Here is a 21,727-nt window from a genome sequence, read left to right as displayed (position 1 = left end):
TTAGGATAAATTTTTGATAATTATACAATTTCATATCATTTTTATTAGTTTTATACAAAGAATATATATCAAATCTATATTAAATATTAGTAAAAATATATTAAAATTTATAATATTTAATAAAATTTATTTTTAAATATAAGTTAAATTTAAAAAAATTCTTGAAAAGCATTAAGAACTAGAATCCCGACCCACAGTATTATAAACAATTACAATATATATTTCTCACAAGTCTTACGAAATAGACGTAACAAATTACTCTTTGAACATTCAAAACCCAACAAATAATTTTTTTTTTAAAAATGACAGATCAAAGTTAGTTTTTGTTTCTTCTCGTAAACGGGTTTGTTGTAAATTTTAAAACGTTATTCATCCGTTTAGATTATTACATTCAAGGTATCATCATAAAGCCTCTTCCTTTTGTATTTTTATCCAAAGAGATCATATTGATTTTTTTTTTTTTTTGGCAATACTAAATGCTGATTTTACTATGCTTTGTTTGGGATTTTAACAGTCAATCCAGAGCAGCTGATGTAAGTGATTGTAAAGCTGGGGCTGATCTTTTGAACATCATTCGTAGAAAGGTTTGTCTCCTTCTTTGAACTTGGTGTATTGAATCAAACAATCCCTTGTCTTCCTTTGTTTGAACTATTTGACTTTGCACCATTCTTCGTTGATCTGTGTTTCTTTGTATTGCATCAACACTAGACTTTATAGTTGCTTCAAGTTGTATTTATAATGAATTCATCAGATTTCACCTGCTTGAATTATTGTTCTCGTTCTGCTTCTTCTCTACAGAATGGTTTACGAAGGATCTCTCCCTTGTTTTAATTTTCATGCTGAATCAACTAGTTGTGTTTGACCAAAAAATAAATAATGTCAACTAGTTGCCTATGTAGATTGAATCTTTAGTCAGATACTGAAAGGATTCAGTATCTAAACTTTGATTCTCTTATCTTGTTCTTTCTCTGTAGGAAGAAGAAACATTACCTGGTGTAGCTTCATCACCTCCATTTTTCCTCGGGTCTCCCCCGTGCAGAGTATCAAACCCTTTAGCTCAAGATGCACGATTTGGAGATAACAAACTCAACCCTATCTCACCCTTCCTCCCATCTCCATCTCCATCTCGTGTCAAAGGTGGAGGTTGTGGTCGAGTGAAGTTTGGGATTAAACCGGCAGCTGTTATAGTAAAGGGATTCGATTGCTTAAACAGGGACCGCCAAAACTCAAGCATAACTGCCATGGCTTAGAAGAAGGAGCAGAGATTCATAAAATCCATAATCCCTTTTTTTGAAGCAGATGTTTATATGTTTTTTGAATATTAAGAAGAGTTAAAAGATCAGTCAACATCCTTAGTTAAGGCTTTGAGATCAATATTGTGTATAGATACAGTAGATTAAGATGTGTTATCCTGAGTCTCACTGTAACATATCAAAACACTTTGGAGTGTTTGTTTTTTTCTTTCTTTTTTCTTATCTGTATGAAAATTTAAGTTCTCTTCTGTATAGTAACGTTTCTTCTTTCAGAGAGATTATCAATCTTTGTAAAATGTCATTTTGTAAAGCTCGACATGTATATGAATGCTCTGTATTGTAACACATGACGATGTGATATGTGTGTATGCAATGGTGACCTAACCATGTTTCAATAACTACAAGATCTCAAACTATTTTCTTATGCAAATTTCAGATGACAAAATGATTATTTTCATTTATAATATACATCTGTCAATAATTTTCAAAAAATCACATTACTGTTGGTTCCTTGTCTCATCAATCATCAAGAGACTCGTTCTCGGCATCTTCTGATATAGTAGGCATATGCATGCTTAGAACATACAATACATTTAGATTTGTGGGAGAAAATACATCTGCTTTTGCCATCTCCGAAAATCTACTTCTTCAAACTTATCTAACTTTCCAATGATTGATGTCATCTCTTGCGCTGATACACTGACCATAATTCACAAGAAACTACTTTTTAAGATTGTTGATTATTTGGGGGTGTAACTTGTAAAGTTGTGAATTATATATTTGGATGATGAATGAATCGCCGTACTTTCCTTAAAAAGTATTTTGATCCTATTCTAAATATTGGGTTACAAGAAATCTCTTTGCAGAATAAAATATCAAAATCTCACTCTTGTTCTAGGCTAAGATACAAGACAAACAAATAGAATTTTAGTGTTTATATGTGTTTTTTTCAGAGTCTCTAATATTTTTGAACAATGAATTTTTTTTCTCTTTTTCTTACTAAGTATTAGTTTCTGATTTTTTCAATATTCATTTCTAATACCTACACTTATAGAAAGTGAATAGTTGCAATGTTTAAACCAAAAATTGCAAAGACTAAAAAAGATTTGCAATGGTTACTAAAAAGTTACAATCATTAATCACTAAAAATTACAATTAATTAATATGGTTATTACCATGTTTTATTTTTATAGTTACAACTGTTCATACAAATTATTGTAATGGTTTACGTGAAACATTACACCTATTCACTTAGAAATATAACAATTACAGAATCCACTTCTCAACTACCTCAAATGTGCAAAGTTTCAAAGTAATGAAATCATATCAAAGCTGAATTTTGGTAGTCTAAATTAAACTAAAGGTAATTAAGATTACCTTTTTTTTTCTGAACAAAACCGTCGGCGACACAGAGATCCGCCCACAGCCCCAAAGAAGAAAATATCAAAACCCGGAAAACCGAAAACCAGAAACCAGGCGCTAGTTTTCGTACAATAATAAAGCAGTATTCGAAAACAGGTTCATTTCCAGAAAACCAGGAGTTCAATGTGGGTCCCATCTTCCTCAAATCCTATCTGGCTCAAACGTGGCGATTCGACCAAATTTTCTGACGCGCGAGCGTTAAAGGCACGAACTCAAAAGGATAATAAGATTTGTAGACTAAATGACATACTAATCAATGATATGATTATTTATAATAATTTACGAAATTATATGTTATTTTTTTACTCAAATAAAGCACTCCGTGATCTAATAATATCCACGCTGCATATCAAATATTTTGGATAATTGATTTAAATTCATAATTAAATGTTCTAACACGTGTACGGCACACGCGTGGGGGTTGAGAGTGGACATGAAACAAAACTTGGGGAAGAAACACAAGGAGTAAATCGTTGAATCCGGAAAAAAAAAAACCGCGGCGTGTTTAGCAAAACAGCTTCTTTTTATTTGTCATCTCTCTTCTTATTAACCTTGGTTTCATCTCTGAGCTTCCAAAAACCCGGGGGCTTATTCTCTAACAAACTCAATCAACATCTTTCTTATATAATTAGTGAATCTCAATCAGTTTTTATTACAATTATCTCCCAAGAAATCTTACAAAACAGAATCTGGAAGACAAAACAAGATGCGGATGAGCTGTAATGGATGCAGAGTTCTTCGGAAAGGGTGTAGTGATGATTGTAGTATACGACCGTGTTTGGGTTGGATCAAATCGCCTGAAGCGCAAGCAAACGCAACGGTGTTTCTCGCCAAGTTCTATGGCCGTGCTGGACTCATGAACCTCATCAACGCCGGTCCCGATCACCTTCGTCCTGGTTAGTTGTTTTTTCCCATTAAAGTCATCTTTAGTGGAGAGACGAAAGGTCATTTAAGTTTAACGAACTTTGCGTGATAATTTGCAGGGATTTTCCGATCGTTGTTGCATGAAGCGTGTGGGAGGATTGTGAATCCGATCTACGGTTCGGTTGGTTTGTTATGGTCGGGAAACTGGCAGCTTTGTCAAGCCGCCGTGGAGGCGGTGATGAAGGGTGAGCCGATCACGGAGATGGCCACAGATGCGGCGACCAACGGCCAAGGCCCGCCGCTGAAAATGTACGACATCCGACATATATCCAAGGATGAGAGCTCCGCCGCCGCAGCTGCGGCGGCTACTGGGTCAACCGATCTCAAACGGCCGAAACCTCGCCGGGTTAAGCGTGTCGCCGCGGTTGCTAAACCGTCGGAATCGGAGGGAAAAGAGGCTAGCCACGTGTCGTCGTTGAGCCACCAGTCTGAAGTCGTGGCTGCTCAAGAAGGAGAGAGCAACATCTCGGAGGTCATGACGTTCTCGCCGCCGGCGGTGCAGAGTTCCGGCCAGATCAAGCTTGACTTAACATTAGGGCTCGAGCCGGTGTCGCATGCGTGTAACGTGGTGCCTCTTAAGAAAAGAAAGATCGGCGCGTTCGCCACGTGTCAGGAGGAGGTCCCGTGTAAGACTGAGCTTAAGCTCTAACTTTTTTCCTTTGTAGTTTTGCCTCGCGTTGGCTTCGTTCGGCTCGGCTGTGATACCATTGGGCCGATAACTCTTTTTTGTATTTCTCTCTATATTTCCTTTTTACTCCCCCTGGTGATAAAAAGTAGTGCATGTACAAACTTTTTTACGGAGATAAATTTAAAATTGGGTAAGGTGATTATTACTGTTCTGTCTTATTTTACCTTTTTCCATTACCAAACCATAGCAAAAAACAATGGAAAAGACGAAAATGGCCTACCCATTTAGAAAATATTCTGGGCTTAGGCCTATCTTCTAAACAGTAAAAGCACTATGGGCCTATCTTCTAAACATTAGAAGTTGTCGGGCCTATCTATTAACAGCTGTAATCGGGAAGCTGTCAACATGACGTGGCATATTTTAACTGGCCTAATGACGTATGACGTGGCAGAGTGGAAAGTACCAAGACATGTGCTTCTTGGGCCACAATCCAGTAGTGGAGATATCGAGGGAACCACCAAAAGGCAGGGGCCAGATTTCGTGTGCATCATCATCTTTACCTACTCGCCTTCTCCCCAAGTTATTGCGATTGCCGGCTGCGATCGATCTGAGCTGAGTTTCGCCTGAGGATCGGTCACTAGTAAGATATTTTTTTTTCCGGAGATGAAGATATTTGTGAAAACTCTCAAGGGGACTCACTTCGAGATCGAAGTAAAACCGGAGGATTCGGTATGAGAAAAAGTCTGTAGATAGTTTTCTTAATCGTTAATTGAGACGGTTTAGTTCCGTAATCCGATGCGATTTTCGATCCGGTTTAGTATTTGACTCTTTGATTTAGAGACGGCTAGAGATAATTGATATAATTTGGATCCCTACAATTTTGGTGTATACTATATAGTTACTTGCTGAGCTGATTATAGCTTGTTTAATTGGAACTTGTTAGGCATTCGTCACTATGATTGCTGTTTTTAATTTTTATCTGGTTGTAGTGGATGCATATTTGATTCTCATTTATTAGGTTGCTAGCTAATTGGTTGTAGATGTAATTGAATAAATTTTTGTGGTCATGGTCCATGTTTTTGACTATTTTCTTGAATATTTTAAATTCAGGTTGCTGATGTGAAGAAGAACATAGAGACTGTGCAGGGAGCAGACGTGTATCCTGCTGCGAAACTGATGCTTATTCACCAAGGGAAAGTGCTTAAAGATGAGACCACCATTGAGGAGAACAAGGTCGCTGAGAACAGTTTCATTGTCATTATGATGGCCAAGGTGAGCTTCGGATCTTAGGAAACAAGTTGTGCTATTTTAGCTCTTTGATTACCTAATCTTGACTTATGCTCTCTGGGGGCTAAACGTGCAGAGTAAACCTTCCTCATCTGGATCGTCTAGTGCATCTTCTGGTCCTACAGTGCAGGTTAGTTGGTTCTGGTGTTATAGCATCTTCATGCAACTTGTTTGTTGGATGATCTAACTTTACAATTGGTTTAGGCTAAGTCGATGCCTACCTCATCAACACAGCCTCCAGCTTCTGTAGCAATGTGAGTATTTTGTACTCGGGAATTTTCTAAAATATATCTGAAAATATGTGTCTATTCTATACTAATTGCGATTTTCTGCCCCCAATCTTCCTAAATCTGTGCAGACCAGCTGCAACTGCACCGGCGCCTGTAGCTGCCACTGAAACTGCACCTGCACCTGCACCTGCACCTGAATCTGTTTCTACTACTCCACCAGCAAGCACTCTTGCACCCGAATCAACTCCTGCAGGGTTAGCATATTTACTATATATATATATATATATATAGTCCTTGGAATGTTCTGCTTAGTTCAGATATTGGCCTATTCTTATTTTGTTTTGGTTAGTATAGGTCTCAGGGTGATGTGTACGGACAAGCAGCATCGAACTTGGCCGCTGGAAGTAATTTAGAGAGTACCATTCTGCAGATTCTGGACATGGGTGGAGGAGCCTGGGATCGGGACACTGTCGTCCGTGCACTCCGTGCTGCATTTAACAACCCTGAAAGAGCTGTGGAATATCTTTACTCTGTGAGTTCAGTTTTGTTTTTTCTTCTTCTGAGTTTGGTGTAGATGCTGAGTCCTATTATCTTGGTCACTAGGCTGTTGTTTTTAGTGACACTAAAGCGAGATAATAATTTATATATTTTAAACACTTGTGTTTATGCATTAGGGGATCCCCGAGCAAGCCGAAGTTCCACCAGTTGCTCGTGCTCCAGCAAGTGGTGGGCAGCCAGCAAATCCCCCAGCACAGGCTCAGCAACCTGCAGCGGCACCTGCTACTGGTCCTAATGCAAACCCGTTAGATCTCTTCCCACAGGTAATAAATTTGGAGATCAAAAGCATACTTTGTTTCATTTAAAACTTTTGATAATCATTGGGTATGTTGTACAAAATTTACGTTTATCTTTGGCAGGGGTTGCCAAATGTTGGGGCAAACCCTGGTGGTGGAACACTTGACTTCCTGCGCAACAGCCAACAGGTATAAGCTGTTTCTTTCTACTTGCTTACGAAAGGAGTATATCAGACATCAATGTGTGACTTGTTTACTGTTATTTGTTTATGCTGGTGTATATTAGTTCCAAGCTCTGCGAGCAATGGTGCAAGCAAACCCTCAAGTTCTGCAGGTATGTCTATCCAATTCACAGAAGAATTGCAATAATTGTTCAGTCATTTGATAGCATTACAAATGAATAATGTTGTCCATGTGTTATCTGCAGCCTATGCTTCAGGAACTGGGAAAGCAAAACCCAAACTTGATGCGGTTGATTCAAGAACATCAAGCTGATTTCTTACGTTTGATCAATGAACCCGTTGAAGGAGGGGCAGAAGGGTATGTATAATCCTTGTTCTCTTACGGTTGTGATTCATATGTAACATACATATAAAAAACGAAACCCTGGGAGGTTTTCAACTACTTAAACAATGATTCTTTTCTTGGTTAATTTGTGCATTGGATTATTCAGCGCCAACCTCTTCGGCGAAGGAATGCCACAGCCACAGGCGATTCAGGTCACACCTGAGGAACGGGATGCAATTGAAAGGGTATGTTTCGTTTCTTTCCTCTCTCTTTCTTCACCCTCTTACTGTAACATTACCTTGATAAAACAAAACAAAAACTGCAGCTGGAAGCGATGGGATTTGAGAGAGCATTGGTGTTGGAAGTGTTCTTTGCGTGCAACAAGAACGAAGAGTTGGCTGCAAACTATCTTCTTGATCACATGCATGAGTTTGAGGAATAAGCTTTTTATTATAAAAATACCCTTGTTCTTCTCTCTGTCTCTTCTCATTGGTTCATATGTTTTACTTATATATTGTGGGGATTGCCAAGTTCGACCTTCGTTACTCGTCCGTGGTCATGGATTCTCTCAGTTGTCAGTTTAAAATGGAGTTTATCATTCTGCTCTTTGTATTGTCGTTGATCGTATCTAGTCGTTGCAAAATCTCATGTTCCTGTTATTTTTTTTGTCGAACTGGTGACAATATGTATTGTATATGAATGTATTAATAGTAAACGTAAAAACAAAACATGAAAACCCAAAGTTGATTCACTGTAATGATCTCCTAAAACTTCCCTCGCGTACTCTCGTACTTATTTTCAAATTATTTTCTAGGGGAAATGACAGCAGAAAATTATTTTCAAAAAAAAAAAAAAAAAATCAATCAAGGATAACTTCATGAACGCAGGCTTCTTCAGACATCATTGGGATGTCATTAAGCAAGGTGTGTTCTCTCGTGTTAAACTCTTCTTTCAACAGAATTATTTAGACTCCAAGATAAACCATACCCATATTTGCCTCATCCCTAAAACTGATTCCCCTTCCACACTAAAAGACTATAGACCAATTAGTCTCTCGAATGTTACAAGATAATTTCTAAAGTTCTAGCTGAGAGATTCAAACCCTGGTTAGATAGAATTATTTCAAAAAATCAAACAGCTTTTATACCAGGACGTTTAATCACAGATAATGTCTTAATTGCTCATGAACTGATGCATTCTTTACATACCAAGAACCTAAAAAACAAGTTCATGGCAATTAAATTAGACATATCTAAAGCGTTTGATAAGGTTGAGTGGAAGTTTCTTGATGCAATAATGAGACAGTTGGGCTTTAGTGATACTTGGTGCAGATGGATACAAACATGTATATCCTCTGTTATTTATTCAGTACTGTTCAATGGAGACCCTACACATTCAATTCAACCACAGAGAGGAATCCGACAAGGAGACCCCATCTCTCCCTACTTATACATTATATATACTGAAGGATTGTCTCAGTTGATCAAAAAAGCGATTTAAAATCAATAGCTCCATAGATACAAAGCTTCACGAGGAGGACCAGCTATCTCACACCTATTTTTTGCAGATGATTCTCTAGTCTTTTGCAGAGCAACAGTGGAAGAATGTAGAGCATTAAAAGAAGTTCTTGCCATATATCAAAAAGCATCTGGACAAGCAGTCAACTATGCCAAATCTGCCATCACCTTTTCCAAAGGTATTCCTCAAACTGATCAAAATATTCTGATGGAAACTATAGGAATTACCAAGTTAGGAGGTTTTGGGAGATATTTAGGACTGCATGAAAAATTGATAAGAAGAAGAAATATGCTTTTGAATACATTAGACATAGAATTAAGAATAAAATGGATAGCTGGTACAATAATTTTCTCTCTCAAGCAGGCAAAGAGGTGCTGTTGAAATCGGCAATTACTGCATTACCCACTTATGCAATGTCTTGTTACATGCTCCCAAAAGGGCTAATCAGAGAGATTACAACTTATATGAGAAGGTTCTGGTGGTCCTCTGTTAAAGATAAGAACAAGATTGCATGGGTAAGCTGGAGGAAAATCACAAGATAAAAAAAAAGATGGAGGACTAGGGATAAGAGACTTGGAGGACTCAACATGGCACTACTAGCTAAACAAGGATGATGTCTGCTAAAACACCCTGAGTCACTACTTTCTAGAGTCTATAAGGCCAAGTATTATCCTCATACAGATTTTTTAGAGGCCAGGAGTTACTCCACGTCCAGCTATGGGTGGCACAGCATTATATAGACACAAGATCTACTTAGAAAAGAGGTTAAATGGATAGTAGGAAATGGAAAGGATATTAGTGTCTGGAAGGATCAATGGTTAGGCTCAAAGCCTGCTACAAGTGCCACTAGTACAACATCAATTCAGTGTCCTCAACTCCGTGTATGTGAGCTTTTTACTGAAAATACTACGGAATGGAACGTCCAACTAATCAGGAATCTGTTTAATGACCAAGATGCAAGTAACATTCTTCCATAAGCCTGACATCATTATTTGGTCGTACACAAAAGATGGTCATTACAGTGTTAAATCTGGGTATCACTTACAAAGGCAAATCACAACCCAGGAAGGTCAACAAGATTCTATGGCAACAGAAACGCCTGATGAAGTTAAAAAAATTTGCTCAGCGATGTGGAAATTAAATCTTCCTCCAAAAGTAAAGACCTTTTGGTGGAGAATTACTCATAACAGCTTACCTGTTGCAGACAATCTAAAGGAGAGGGGCATAAAAACAGACGATTGGTGCCAAGTATGTGGCGAGGAAAAAGAAACTCTTAATCATATGATGTTCCACTGTAGAGTTTCTAAAGAAATATGGTCTCTGGCTGGCTCCCACTACTTTTAAGGTACCCAATGAGGATTCAACCTCCCTTCTTCAAAACCTAAATAGTATCATAAAAGGTGTGAAAGAAAACAAGGAGGAGATATTGAGTTTTTTTTATGGGTAGGAGAATTTGGAAAATGAGGAATGACTTGATCTTTCAGCAAAATAGACAGCATATTTTACAGGTCATACATGGAGCACTGCGTCATTGTCAACAATGGAGGGAGGCGCTCCAACTTGCAAACCAATATACTCAATTGGATTGGGAGATGATCTCGAAAGATACAACCATTCAAGAGGTACTCCCTAGCTCAGCTTCTATGTACTGTTTTGTAGACATCTCTTGGGTTAATGAAAAAGAGGTAGGAGGGATTGGATGGGTCTTATACAGTAAAGAAGGCGTCCATAAGCTTCATGCCTCTTCTTCAATCAAGCCCACAAACTCTCCATTTGAAGTTGAAGCATGCTCCCTTCTTATGGCGGTTCAAGAAGTATGGAAGCTGAGATACAAGCATGTCGCTTTTATGACTAATTGTAAGCAACTTAGAGATGAGTTACATCAGCAAATGACTGAACAAACCATTTTCAAAGTCCGTAACGCAGAGGCATCCTCTCTGATACGAGACATTGTGGCAATGGCCAAGCAATTTAGCTTTACTTTTCATTATGTACTTAGAGCTTTAACTAGGAACTAGATATAATTTTTCGGTTTTTAATTATTTATTTTATTAAATGATGTATTTGTAAAATTCATTCATATTATATTTATTAAGTAAATATTTTTTTTTGCATCTTAAACTATCTATTATTTTACGAATGTGTGATATCATATAAAAAAATATAAAAAAATGAGTATACATACTTAATTAGATAATTGTAAAAACATAAATTTTTCTTTCGTTTGCGATATCATATAAATAATAATCCGCCCAGTTAACAAAAATCATGATTTTTTTTATGTGTAATTTTTTTTTGACCATTTACTTAAAACTATATTAAATTTTACATATTTTAATTAGAATATTTTTAATATCTTTACCTTTTTATTTGAAATGCAACTCAATAATTTTTAAAAAATTATAACAAAATATTTAAAAAAATATTTTTAGAATTTGTTTTAAAAATATGAAAATTACATTTTAAATTAAAATTATCCTAAAATATGATAAATTTTGATGTAAAAGAAAACTCAAATTATGTCAAAAATAATTATATTCAATGATAATAAAATTTTAAATTGATTATTTTTTTAAAAAAATACATTTACAAAAATATTGTTTGAAAGAAAATTCATTTCTCTTTCAAATATAAAATGAAAATATTATAATTAAATAATAAAAAATATAAATAAAAACCATAAATTTAGCAAATGACAACTGAGTTATATTATGCTAAAATTTTATTTCTAACAATTTAGCAAATGACAAATGAGTTATGAGCAAATAATACCATATAATTTTTAAAAACATAGCAATTCTTAAATATTTTTTGAATAAATAAATATTTTTTAATTTAATCAACTGAAAATAATATCCGTACAATTGTGTGTGTCAAATTCTAGTTTTATTGATGCATGTTATATATTAGTGCTGTATGTTTTAGGTAACATTTTAATGATACACATTTTTTAAAATCTTCGTTATTAAAATTATGCATGTAAGGATAACTGATGAGTTTTTTTTGTTGATTAAATGATATTATGTCCAAATTTATTTAAGGATATTTCATTAAGGTAACTGAAAAAGACAAACAATAAAATAGGAAGTTTAAATTCATTTAAACATATTTCATTAATGTAACTAAAAAGACAAGTAATAAAGTAGGCAGTTTTATTCGTTTTAGGATATTTCATAAATGCAACTGAAAAAAACAAACAAAAAAATAGGGAGTTTAATTAATGAAGTAAGAAAATTTTCGAATGGTACTTGTCTTTTAATAATATAGAAGTTGATTTAATGGCTAAAGAAGCTACACAATAACAAATGAACTATGTAATATCTTTTAGTAAAAAAAATGTCCGACAAATCACGGGAAATCAGGGCCCATATAATCCAATTTTATCACGAAATTTAAGTCTTTGACGGGTCAACAGCGTTAGACACTTGTCGTACTCTGATTGGGCCTTTTCTCCAAAACTCAAAGCCCATCTGCTGCCCTTTTTCCCCCTTATATTCTTCTCTCATTTCGCGTCTCGTGCTTCCAATTCGACAAACCCTAATTCCAAAAATCCCCCTCGGTAAGCTCCTCCAGATCTGACCTTGCGTCGCTCATAGCTTTCTCTGTTGCTCGTTGTTGTTATCGTTTCGTTTACTCTGTTGTTGGTTTTCTTGTCTGTGCTCGCTCTTATTTCGAGATCTGGCCATATTCACGGATGATTTCCATCGATTTTCGTGTTTATCTCGCTAGATTTTGTCTATGTTCATCTTCGATTGCTTGGTACTGATGTTTGATCTGTACGAATATGATTTTAGTAGATTTTGAGGTTTGAATCTCTCGTGAGGAAGACGAACTCTAGAGGATTTAAAAAAATAGTGATTATATATATAATATAATTATAATCTAGCCGGTACAAACCGGTTATAACTAAACCAAACTCTAATGTGTAAACCACATTCTCATCTCTAAAATTAATATATACTATTGATTTTAGCATAGTTACAGTAAAGTTCATGAAACGTGTTTTTGAAAGCAGGATCTCTAACAAGAGTGTGATACGAAACGATGTCGTCTACTCGGGAAGAGAATGTGTACTTGGCCAAGTTAGCCGAGCAAGCTGAACGTTACGAGGAGATGGTTGAGTTCATGGAGAAAGTTGCCAAGACCGTTGACTCCGAGGAGCTTACTGTGGAAGAGAGGAACCTCTTGTCCGTTGCTTACAAGAACGTGATTGGTGCTAGGAGAGCATCGTGGAGGATCATTTCTTCCATTGAACAGAAGGAAGAAAGCAGAGGGAACGAAGATCACGTTGCTCTCATCAAGGACTACAGAGGGAAGGTTGAAACCGAGCTTGGGAAGATCTGCGATGGGATTTTGAACCTTTTGGATACTCACCTTGTTCCCGCTGCGTCTTTGGCTGAGTCCAAAGTGTTTTACTTGAAGATGAAGGGAGATTACCATAGGTACCTTGCTGAGTTCAAGACTGGTGCTGAGAGGAAGGATGCTGCTGAGAGCACTCTCTTGGCTTACAAGTCAGCTCAGGTACTTTCTGGTTTTGCTGCTTGAGAGTAGTTAAAAGGAGGTATCTTGATGAATTGCTAATGGTGGGGTTTTTTTTTCTTCTGATGTAGGATATTGCACTTGCTGATTTACCTCCAACTCATCCGATTAGATTGGGACTTGCTCTGAACTTCTCTGTCTTCTACTATGAGATTCTCAACTCTCCTGATCGTGCTTGCAGTCTCGCCAAGCAGGTTTGTGTTTTGCCTTATGGGTTACATTTTACTTCCTGAATGATGTTATTCACTCAAATGTTTTCGCAGGCTTTTGATGAAGCAATCTCTGAGCTGGACACATTAGGAGAAGAATCATACAAAGACAGTACACTGATAATGCAACTTCTCCGTGACAATCTGACCCTCTGGACTTCTGACCTCAACGTACACTTCTATCTCCCTCCTTTGCTTTAACTCCTATCTACACAATCTAAAGCATATCTTTACATGTACTGGGTGAAATTTTGACTAATTGCTCATGGCTTGCTCATTTTACAGGATGAGGTGGGTGGTGACGAGATCAAGGAGGCGTCAAAAGACGAGCCTGAAGAAGGGAAACAAGCGTAGACGTTGAAGTGATCAGAGGAAGGGAGCGAGCAAGACATTTCTAAGTATGTATGGTATGGATTTGGCTTTAGTTTCTTAAAACATTATGATTTGAGGTTTGTAGAAGCAAAGAGAAGACCATGATTTGGTTTTCTTCTTTGGAAACTCTAAACTCTGTTTTTTTTATGGGGTTTTCAAGCTGTTGAGTCTTTCGTTGGTTTTACTTTATTGTTTGTTAGTACCATTTATTTAGGAAGTGAAACCCCCATCTTTAAAGAATCTTGGGAACAAAATCAAACACCCCCAAGGCTCCAACTCCGGCGAGAAACAAGTAAAACTTCAAAATTATGCAGAGACCACAGACAATAAAACAGAGTTCGAACAAGTTTAGTTTACACACCATTAACCTTTTATTTTATTTGTTTACTATAATATTATTGGTTTTGAAGCTCAAAAAGCTTTGATAAGACAAATGAGAAAGAAGCATTTGGATTTTGTTGGTTGCCTTTGCCTTTTTCTCCTCCATGAAAACAACCTTCTTCCTGTTTTCTTCTTCTCTTCTTGATTTACTTTTGTCATCATATGTTTCTTGTCTTCATCTACCTTCACATCCTTTACAACCACAGAGCAATATAAGCAAGTAATCAAGTGGGTAACTTTAATTTGTGAATGTATCGTCACAACATTCATCTCAACAAAAAAAAATGATATGACTTTTGAAAAATGTGACATAACTTTAATAAATTTGTGACATATACTAAAGTTTTATGAAAAAGTATATTTTTGGGCAAGATTTTTCAAATATAACAATGACTAATAACTCATATATCACCATTAATGTAAATTTTATATACAAATATTTATTTTAGAAAGACTATTAAAATATATTAATTCATATATCACTATTATGTATATCATATTAACAAAAAAAAAACTAAATTTAGTTACAATAATATTTTTTACATAAGTTTATACATATGTTGCTTAAATATATACATGTTATCAAAATTAATTGTAAGTGTACGTCAACAAATACAAAATTAAAGCAACACTAATCAAATAAAATTATTTTTTTTTTTTTTTTTTTTTTGTCGTCAATCAAATAAAATTATTGTTCATAGTTAAATGATAAAAAATCTATTTAAATTTATGGTTCATTAGGTTAGTTAAAAAATTTATTTTTACAAGTTTAATATATCTTAACTAAAAATAAAAACAAATCTATATTTATTATTAATATATATTTAAATATAGACTATTTAAAATATGTGATAATAGATATATGTAAAATAAATAATCATTAAATGAAAATAATAGAAGTAACCTTTTTGCTTTTAAAAATGTAGTTTTAACTCTATTGAAATTTAAGTAAAATTAAACTGAAATAGTTAAACCAAATCAAAAGAAATAAGATCATATGGTTTGTTTTTTCCAAACCGATAAAGTTAAAATAGAAAATAATAATATGCAAATGTAAATGTAAAATTTTGTTTTAAAATAAAAGAATGTTATATTTAAAATTATTATTTCTACATATGCGCAAGAAATTCCAAGTTTATATAATTAAGAAAAAAAATTGAATGAATGGTTCAACCAGAATATGCTCAATACATCGCTTGTGACCTGTAGAAGATTATAGATGCAAACATATGACATATATCATTAGCCTTTTCAATATGGAATATACTAATCATAACATCAAAGTTGGATGATACTTTTCTATTATTGATACTCTCACATAAAGTGCTTCATTTCCAAAACATATCATGAAAGAATCTAAATCATAACAAGAATACAATATTGTATGAATATTACTATATCATGAAAGAATATTGTATATATAGAAACATACAAAACATGCAATCTTATCATTATCTTTTATAACACTCTGAGAATAAGTATACACTGCATACATGTATTGGTGTCTTTCTCTTACAGTGTGAAAGAATCTAAATTCATTTGTTGCACAAATGAGTTCAAAAATTTTATGCAATTATTTGTTTTACATGGCTCCAATCAAATGCATTTTCCATATTTTATTATACGTTTAAAATTAATACTGAATGTGTAAACATCAAGTTGTGAAAGAAACATAATGTAAAATCAAGAATTAGGGAAAAGTTTGTATACATACCTCTTGTTGAGCTTTCAACTCAAGTGCAAACTCGTCCTGCGAATCATCAGCTTTCGTCGGTGGCGTCTTCACCAGGCTAACACTTACCGGTGCACTCTGCACACCCACATCTCGTTTCAACCCCACAACTTTCTTTTCTGCTCAAAAACACTCCAAACTCTTAAACCCACAACACAAAACCGCCTTTATGATATTATTTAACAAAGATGATAATCACTGACCTTGACCAAGAACAGGATCGGTGGATACATGATCCTCTTGAATGATTCTGACGTTAGGATTACTCGTTCTTGAATTGTTGAGATTGTGATTAGAGGGAAAATTCATGAGTGGAGTAGACTTGTTGGATACGTCTCTGAAGGATCTTGAGTTTAGGGTTTTAGAAGACAAACATTCCATAGGAACTTCACCAGACAAAGGATTGCAAATGTACTTCTCTGCTTCGTTCCATTTTGAGTTTAACTCAATACCTTCTGGTTTTAACCACTCTTGATTCTTCTTGTACATTGTTTTTTCTTGCAATGCTATAAGGAAAAGACAAAACAGAACAAACAAAAGGTCACTATGCATGTTCTCTGTTCTTGTCCTTTACAACGCTTAAAGTTGAGAGCCATGAAAAGGCTTACCCTTAAGTGCACTAGTGAATGAATAATTTGATGGGTCAATCTCCTGATCTGCTAAAAAAACTTCAAATCTTCAGAACATTCCTCTAAGTGAACATTATCATAAACATATAAACGCAGATAGAGATTTAGGAAGATGAGTTGCTTATTTTGCCTGTATGGGAGTAGCCAGGAGAAGAGAGAGTACTAGAGATGGTGAAGATTGTTCTAGAAGACTTGCGATCTTCTCGTGAGGAAGCAGAAAACCTTCTAGAACTAGGGTTTTCACGAGTAAAATGACCTTTTCGACTCCATTCTTGTAGGTTAAACTCAAGCTCTTTGCCACGCAAAGCCATTGAAAAGAGAACAATGTTTATTACGAAAGAGCAAAGGTTAGCCACGTAGGAGGAAGATGGGAGGTAATATGTACCTTGAAATTTAAAGGGATTACAGATCTTCACATAAAATATGAATCTTTAATATAATTTCTCATCAAGTTTTGGAATATATTATATGTTGATTTATAATTGGACACCTAACATATATTGAAAACATTTTATAGAAAAGTTTATTTTCTTTTTGTCTTTTGTTTTTGGGGGTAATCTATATATGGGAAACAGATTCTCTTGGCATGTTCCACTTTTTCTTCTTAGTTTCTTTTTAGTTATTTTTTCCTTTTCTTGTCTTAATTTGTATAGTGACAGTTCAAAATATTGTAATTGATTAGTAAGAAAAGATTGATTGATTTAACATGTCTGGCTATCCTTCTCTCTCTGCATATCAAAACTGACTGAAACATATGAGTTGCGTATAAGAATATTAACAATTAACTTGTGTGAAAGATCGAAAGTCTTATATTCTTTCCAAAAATAATATATATATATATATATATATATATATATATATATGTATATAACATGATTTAATCAATCACTAGACATGATTACACATTTTATAGGAAACTACGGTTCTATATACAAAAAAAAATTGATCTACCAAGCTTTTTCTTATATAAAAAAATTGATGTTCTAAAAACTAATGCATTTTACTTTAAAACTAAATTATACATATAAATGTAAATATACAAATGGTTATACTTGTTGGAAAGTAAATAAAAGTAAATATTATTATTTTTAAATATGTATGAATAACCTTAAACATCATTCTTTCAAATCAGAGAGGTAATATTTAAGTGCTTAGACGAAGGCCATCCACTAGAGAAAACCCGGTTTGTCAACAATGTTTTCAAACTTTTCAATTTGGCATCCAAATTTATGAAGCTTCCATTTTTTTATAGGAAAAATCGCATTTTAAACACTAAGAGTGTCACTTTCTAATACTTTAAACATTGAATTTTTTTGACTAGCACTTTAAACTTTCAAATTGACATTTTTATCATAATAAACCTCCAACGACGTTTTCCAGTTCATAGACGACCGGTACTGTTCATTTTACAGGTTAAAATAATGATGTGTCAGTTTTTTTTTCTTTAAAATAAAAAATAAAATAAAAATACAGAAAAATTCGAATAAAATTGGAAAAAAGTTATAAAAAATTCAAAACAAAATTAAAAAAATTAAAAATTCAAAAAACATGAATATTAAAATTTCAAACTTAAAAATAAAATAAAATATTAAAAATTCTAAAAATTCAAAAATAAGATCTAAAATTAAAATGTCAAATTTAAAAACGAAAATAAAATTTTAAAATTTCTAAAATAAGATCTAAAATATTTAAAAAATAATAATTTGAAATTTTTCTTTATTTATTTGTATTTGTATATTTAGAGCATAAGAGTCTTTTGCATCTTTAATGAAACATTTTTGGTCATTTTCTTTCTTAGAAAATTTTTTTGGGACAAAACTCAATATAATCTATTTGAGAGAATTATTAGTCATGCGTGTGGTCACCTTCAATTAACATGGGGTAAAATTGGCGGCCCCCGAGATGCTTTCTGCGAAGTGTACTTAGGCGCTAGTCGGGTTATGTAAGGTGTATGAGTATTCAGATTATAAAAAAAAAGTTTTTGATGGTAGCAAGTTTTGATATATTGTTTTTGATGGAGGTAAGTTTTGATATCATCATATGTGACGGTCACTTTAATTGGATGAAATTTTAAAATAAATATATTTTTTTGGGTTAAATATTTACAATTTTTTTTTACAATTTTAATTTTTAAGTTTGAAGTTTTAATTTTAGATCTTATTTTAGAATTTTTAAAAACTTTCTTTTTTAAATTTGACATTTTAATTTTAGATTTTATTTTGAATTTTTAGAATTTTTAATATTTTGTTTTATTTTAAGTTTGAAATTTTAAGTTTAATTTTTATGTTTTTTTGAATTTGTAGATTTTTTTTTAAATTTTGTTTTAAATTTTTTACATTTTTTCCAATTTCATTCGATTATTTGTGTATTTTTTTTTTTTTTTTAAGAAAAGAAACTGAAACGTCATCATTTTGTCCTGTAAAATGAACAGTACCGGTCGTCAATTAACATGAAAACGTCTTTGAAGGTTTATTATGATAAAAATGTCATTTTTAAGGTTTAAAGTGATAGTCGAAAAACTTTAGTGTTTAAACTGATAGAAAGTGACACTTTCAGTGTTTAAAATGCGATTTTCCCTTTTTTTTATATGTGTATACGTATATGTATATGCATATGTATATGCATATATATATATAGTTTCGATATAATAACATAAAATATTAAATGCAATTAAACTAGATAAAAAATTAGCTCATAAAAAATATTATAACTACTGGATGAATTTTATATTAGTAGATTGAGATTTGAATAAATTTTATACCATATGAAAACTATATTTTTATTAAAAATTGCAAAATTAATAATAAATAATAAATAATATTTTTTTGTTTTAAAAATCATTTTAAAATTTTGTTTAGTTGATGACCGATTGATCGCACAAACGCCTATACGGCTATACCGACTTTTATCCCAAATTATAGATATCATATTATAAAACCATGGATGATGTTATTGCTGTTGTAATTTAATTATATATACATGGATCTGTGAATATTCTTGAGTATGTACGATTTACGAGCTATATTAATGAGTTGAAAGCTATGGCAGAGTCTTTTCACTTGTTCAGGGTGTATGTGTGACAGTGTGAGGTTGATATAAGTGTGTATTCACTTATTCATGGTGTTAATCATAAATATAAATGTAAACCGATCGGGTTAGTTTGATTACTGTAACCTTTTTTATTTTTTATTTTTGCTGAAGTAACTGTAACTAAACAAAGGATTATTACTAGCACTGGACTGGTTTTCATAATGTGAAGTACATGGACTTCACATGGAATCCATGTAATTGTTCAATAGCACTCAAAGGCCTAGCCGTGATCTCATAAAGTTTGTCTAAGCCCGGGTTGAACATCGTTAAAAAGATTTTGTAAGCCCATGTTTTCAGAACTTATGAAATACTTAGGTCCAATAAATCTATTTAAAAAGCTCGTAGAGCGTATATAATATGTTTTCTTTTTCAATTTTTACATCTAATACATAAATTCAAATCCCATATAAATTGTATTATCCATCACTATGGTCAACAGATTTTGAATTAAACAATAGTTAAAAAGGACTATATTTTTCCATTTAGAGTAATTAGCAGGGCATATAACTCCCCCCTAATCAATCTAACACTACAATTATCGGAATGAGGCTTTAATTAAAAATACATTTGATCAAACACACAGAAACTAAAGACATTATAGGGGTCAACACAGGAATTAATGTATATACTGGATACACTATTGTTTGTATGCGAGTGATCTTTTATTAGATTACTAGTTCCAAGATATTGGATGCTTCATGAGTGCGAAACTAATCAACCTTAATTGAAATGATTAGTAAATTAGATAATACAATGTCGAAACTGGTTATTGATACGTTGCACTGGACAAGTGTTTAATTACGGACACTATCTTTTGAATCATCCAAGACCAAGATACGGGTTAGTGATTCTTAATTGTGTTCAAGTTATTTGTTAATTAATCGTATATTTTAATGTGGTAAACTTGTCATAAATGGAGTAATATATTAAGTTAGGAGACAAGATAACGAAGATTGTCTAGGTTATGCCAAACACTAACCCTTAGCCATGCGGATTTCACGTGCGGCATGCTCTACATGCTTCTTTTATTTTATCTTGAGCTTTCTTATCTTGTTCTGAAATTAGAAATAATTGGATGCAAAGAACTACTAAGACAACACAAGTTCAACACTTATTAACTTTTTATTTAAAACAATCAACCTCATCTTATTATACGAACATCATGCCTTTCAAAATGAGAGTACCATTGACAACGAACGTGAATCTATGTTTACAATAACGCATTACGCATGCTTTATATATTCGGTAAGAAAATGTAATAACTGTTGGAATCGTGTGAGGCTATGTCCAACTCTATTTTGTCCAATTAGTATGATATTGTCTACTTTGAGCATAAAAGATAAGTCTGCATGGATTTACTTTTGGTTTCCTTTCTAAAAGGCCTCGTATTAATTAGAGTTGAACATCTATTTATATATTAGACACTCTTTGTCTAATTCTCCAACGTGAGACTTAATTTGTTATATATATCTCATTCTCCCCCTCAAAATAAGGATCACATTCATCTATCTTGTGTCCTTTCCTCTAGCGAATCATCTCGGTGCCTTGTCGCATCTTTGACATTCGACACTGCTGAATCTCCCTTTCCACCTTGAAGGGTCCCATTCCTACTTGAAGGGTATTTTGGTCTTCTTGCAGATTTCCCGTCAATCGCTCTGATACCAATTGTTGGAATTGTGAAATCTCGTATCCAACTCTATATTGTCCGATTTGTACGATATTGTCCACTTTGGGCCTAATTGGCTGACCCACATGAATTTACTTTTGGGCTCCTTCCCAAAATGCCTCATACTAATTAGAGTTAAACATCTCTTTATATATTAGACACACTTTGTCTAATTCTCCATGTCTCACAACTGACTTCCAGGATCTTTTGACTTGATCTCTACCACACACACCTCCCAATCCTAACTCGATGGGTCCCGTTCCTACTCGAAGGGTATTTTGGTCTTCTTGCAGATTTATCGTCTAACCTGGCTCTGATACCAATTGTTGGGATTGTGAAATCCCGTGTCCAACTCTGTATTGTCTGATTAGTACGATATTGTCCACTTTGGGCCTAATTGGCTGGCCCGCATGGATTTACTTTTGGACTCCTTCCCAAAAGGCCTCGTACTAATTAGAGTTGGACATCTCTTTATATATTAGACACTCCTTGTCTAATTCTCCAATGTGGGACTTAGTTTGTTATATCTCATTATCCCCCTCAATC

The 21,727-nt window shown here is 33.8% G+C and overlaps 5 protein-coding genes across 6 annotated transcripts; 4 read left to right on the top strand and 1 right to left on the bottom strand.

Moving 5' to 3' along the window:
• Positions 1 to 243: 243 nt before the first annotated feature.
• LOC125583337 lies at positions 244 to 1,256 on the top strand. Of its 2 annotated transcripts, XR_007320364.1 has the most exons (3): positions 244 to 396; positions 515 to 584; positions 975 to 1,256. XR_007320364.1 is itself a non-coding variant. In XM_048750046.1 (2 exons), exons 1-2 carry the CDS (start codon positions 477 to 479, stop codon positions 1,248 to 1,250), a joined length of 384 nt encoding a protein of 127 aa, XP_048606003.1. In that variant the 5' UTR covers positions 427 to 476; the 3' UTR covers positions 1,251 to 1,256. The 2 variants fall into 2 exon arrangements, 1 of the variants encoding a protein (XP_048606003.1); XM_048750046.1 differs by lacking the exon at positions 244 to 396 and having other exon boundaries at positions 427 to 584.
• A 1,892-nt stretch (positions 1,257 to 3,148) lies between these two features.
• Positions 3,149 to 4,432, top strand: LOC125583336 (LOB domain-containing protein 41-like). The gene is made up of 2 exons (XM_048750045.1): positions 3,149 to 3,571; positions 3,659 to 4,432. The coding sequence occupies exons 1-2, from the start codon at positions 3,382 to 3,384 to the stop codon at positions 4,246 to 4,248; spliced, it is 780 nt and encodes a 259-aa protein (XP_048606002.1). The 5' UTR covers positions 3,149 to 3,381; the 3' UTR covers positions 4,249 to 4,432.
• A 263-nt stretch (positions 4,433 to 4,695) lies between these two features.
• LOC106438939 (ubiquitin receptor RAD23c) lies at positions 4,696 to 7,704 on the top strand. Its single transcript, XM_013880245.3, has 12 exons — positions 4,696 to 4,956; positions 5,338 to 5,499; positions 5,591 to 5,644; positions 5,719 to 5,768; positions 5,873 to 5,998; positions 6,099 to 6,276; positions 6,419 to 6,565; positions 6,662 to 6,727; positions 6,825 to 6,872; positions 6,966 to 7,078; positions 7,212 to 7,290; positions 7,371 to 7,704. The coding sequence occupies exons 1-12, from the start codon at positions 4,891 to 4,893 to the stop codon at positions 7,485 to 7,487; spliced, it is 1,206 nt and encodes a 401-aa protein (XP_013735699.2). The 5' UTR covers positions 4,696 to 4,890; the 3' UTR covers positions 7,488 to 7,704.
• Positions 7,705 to 11,958: 4,254 nt separating this feature from the next.
• Positions 11,959 to 13,867, top strand: LOC125583335 (14-3-3-like protein GF14 nu). Its single transcript, XM_048750044.1, has 5 exons — positions 11,959 to 12,122; positions 12,579 to 13,084; positions 13,174 to 13,296; positions 13,366 to 13,482; positions 13,597 to 13,867. The coding sequence occupies exons 2-5, from the start codon at positions 12,608 to 12,610 to the stop codon at positions 13,663 to 13,665; spliced, it is 786 nt and encodes a 261-aa protein (XP_048606001.1). The 5' UTR covers positions 11,959 to 12,122; positions 12,579 to 12,607; the 3' UTR covers positions 13,666 to 13,867.
• Positions 13,868 to 14,035: 168 nt separating this feature from the next.
• On the bottom strand, positions 14,036 to 16,804 carry LOC125583334. The gene is made up of 5 exons (XM_048750043.1): positions 16,556 to 16,804; positions 16,405 to 16,452; positions 16,000 to 16,302; positions 15,779 to 15,915; positions 14,036 to 14,256 (listed from the first exon to the last, which is right to left on the bottom strand). The coding sequence occupies exons 1-5, from the start codon at positions 16,734 to 16,736 to the stop codon at positions 14,095 to 14,097; spliced, it is 831 nt and encodes a 276-aa protein (XP_048606000.1). The 5' UTR covers positions 16,737 to 16,804; the 3' UTR covers positions 14,036 to 14,094.
• Between the last annotated feature and the right edge of the window lie 4,923 nt (positions 16,805 to 21,727).

Source organism: Brassica napus, chromosome C3 (genome assembly GCF_020379485.1).
Source record: "Brassica napus cultivar Da-Ae chromosome C3, Da-Ae, whole genome shotgun sequence".
In the NCBI taxonomy this organism is placed as follows: Eukaryota; Viridiplantae; Streptophyta; class Magnoliopsida; order Brassicales; family Brassicaceae; genus Brassica; species Brassica napus.
Note: the sequence above shows the minus strand (reverse complement) of the source record. Positions and strands in the feature narration are given on the sequence as shown.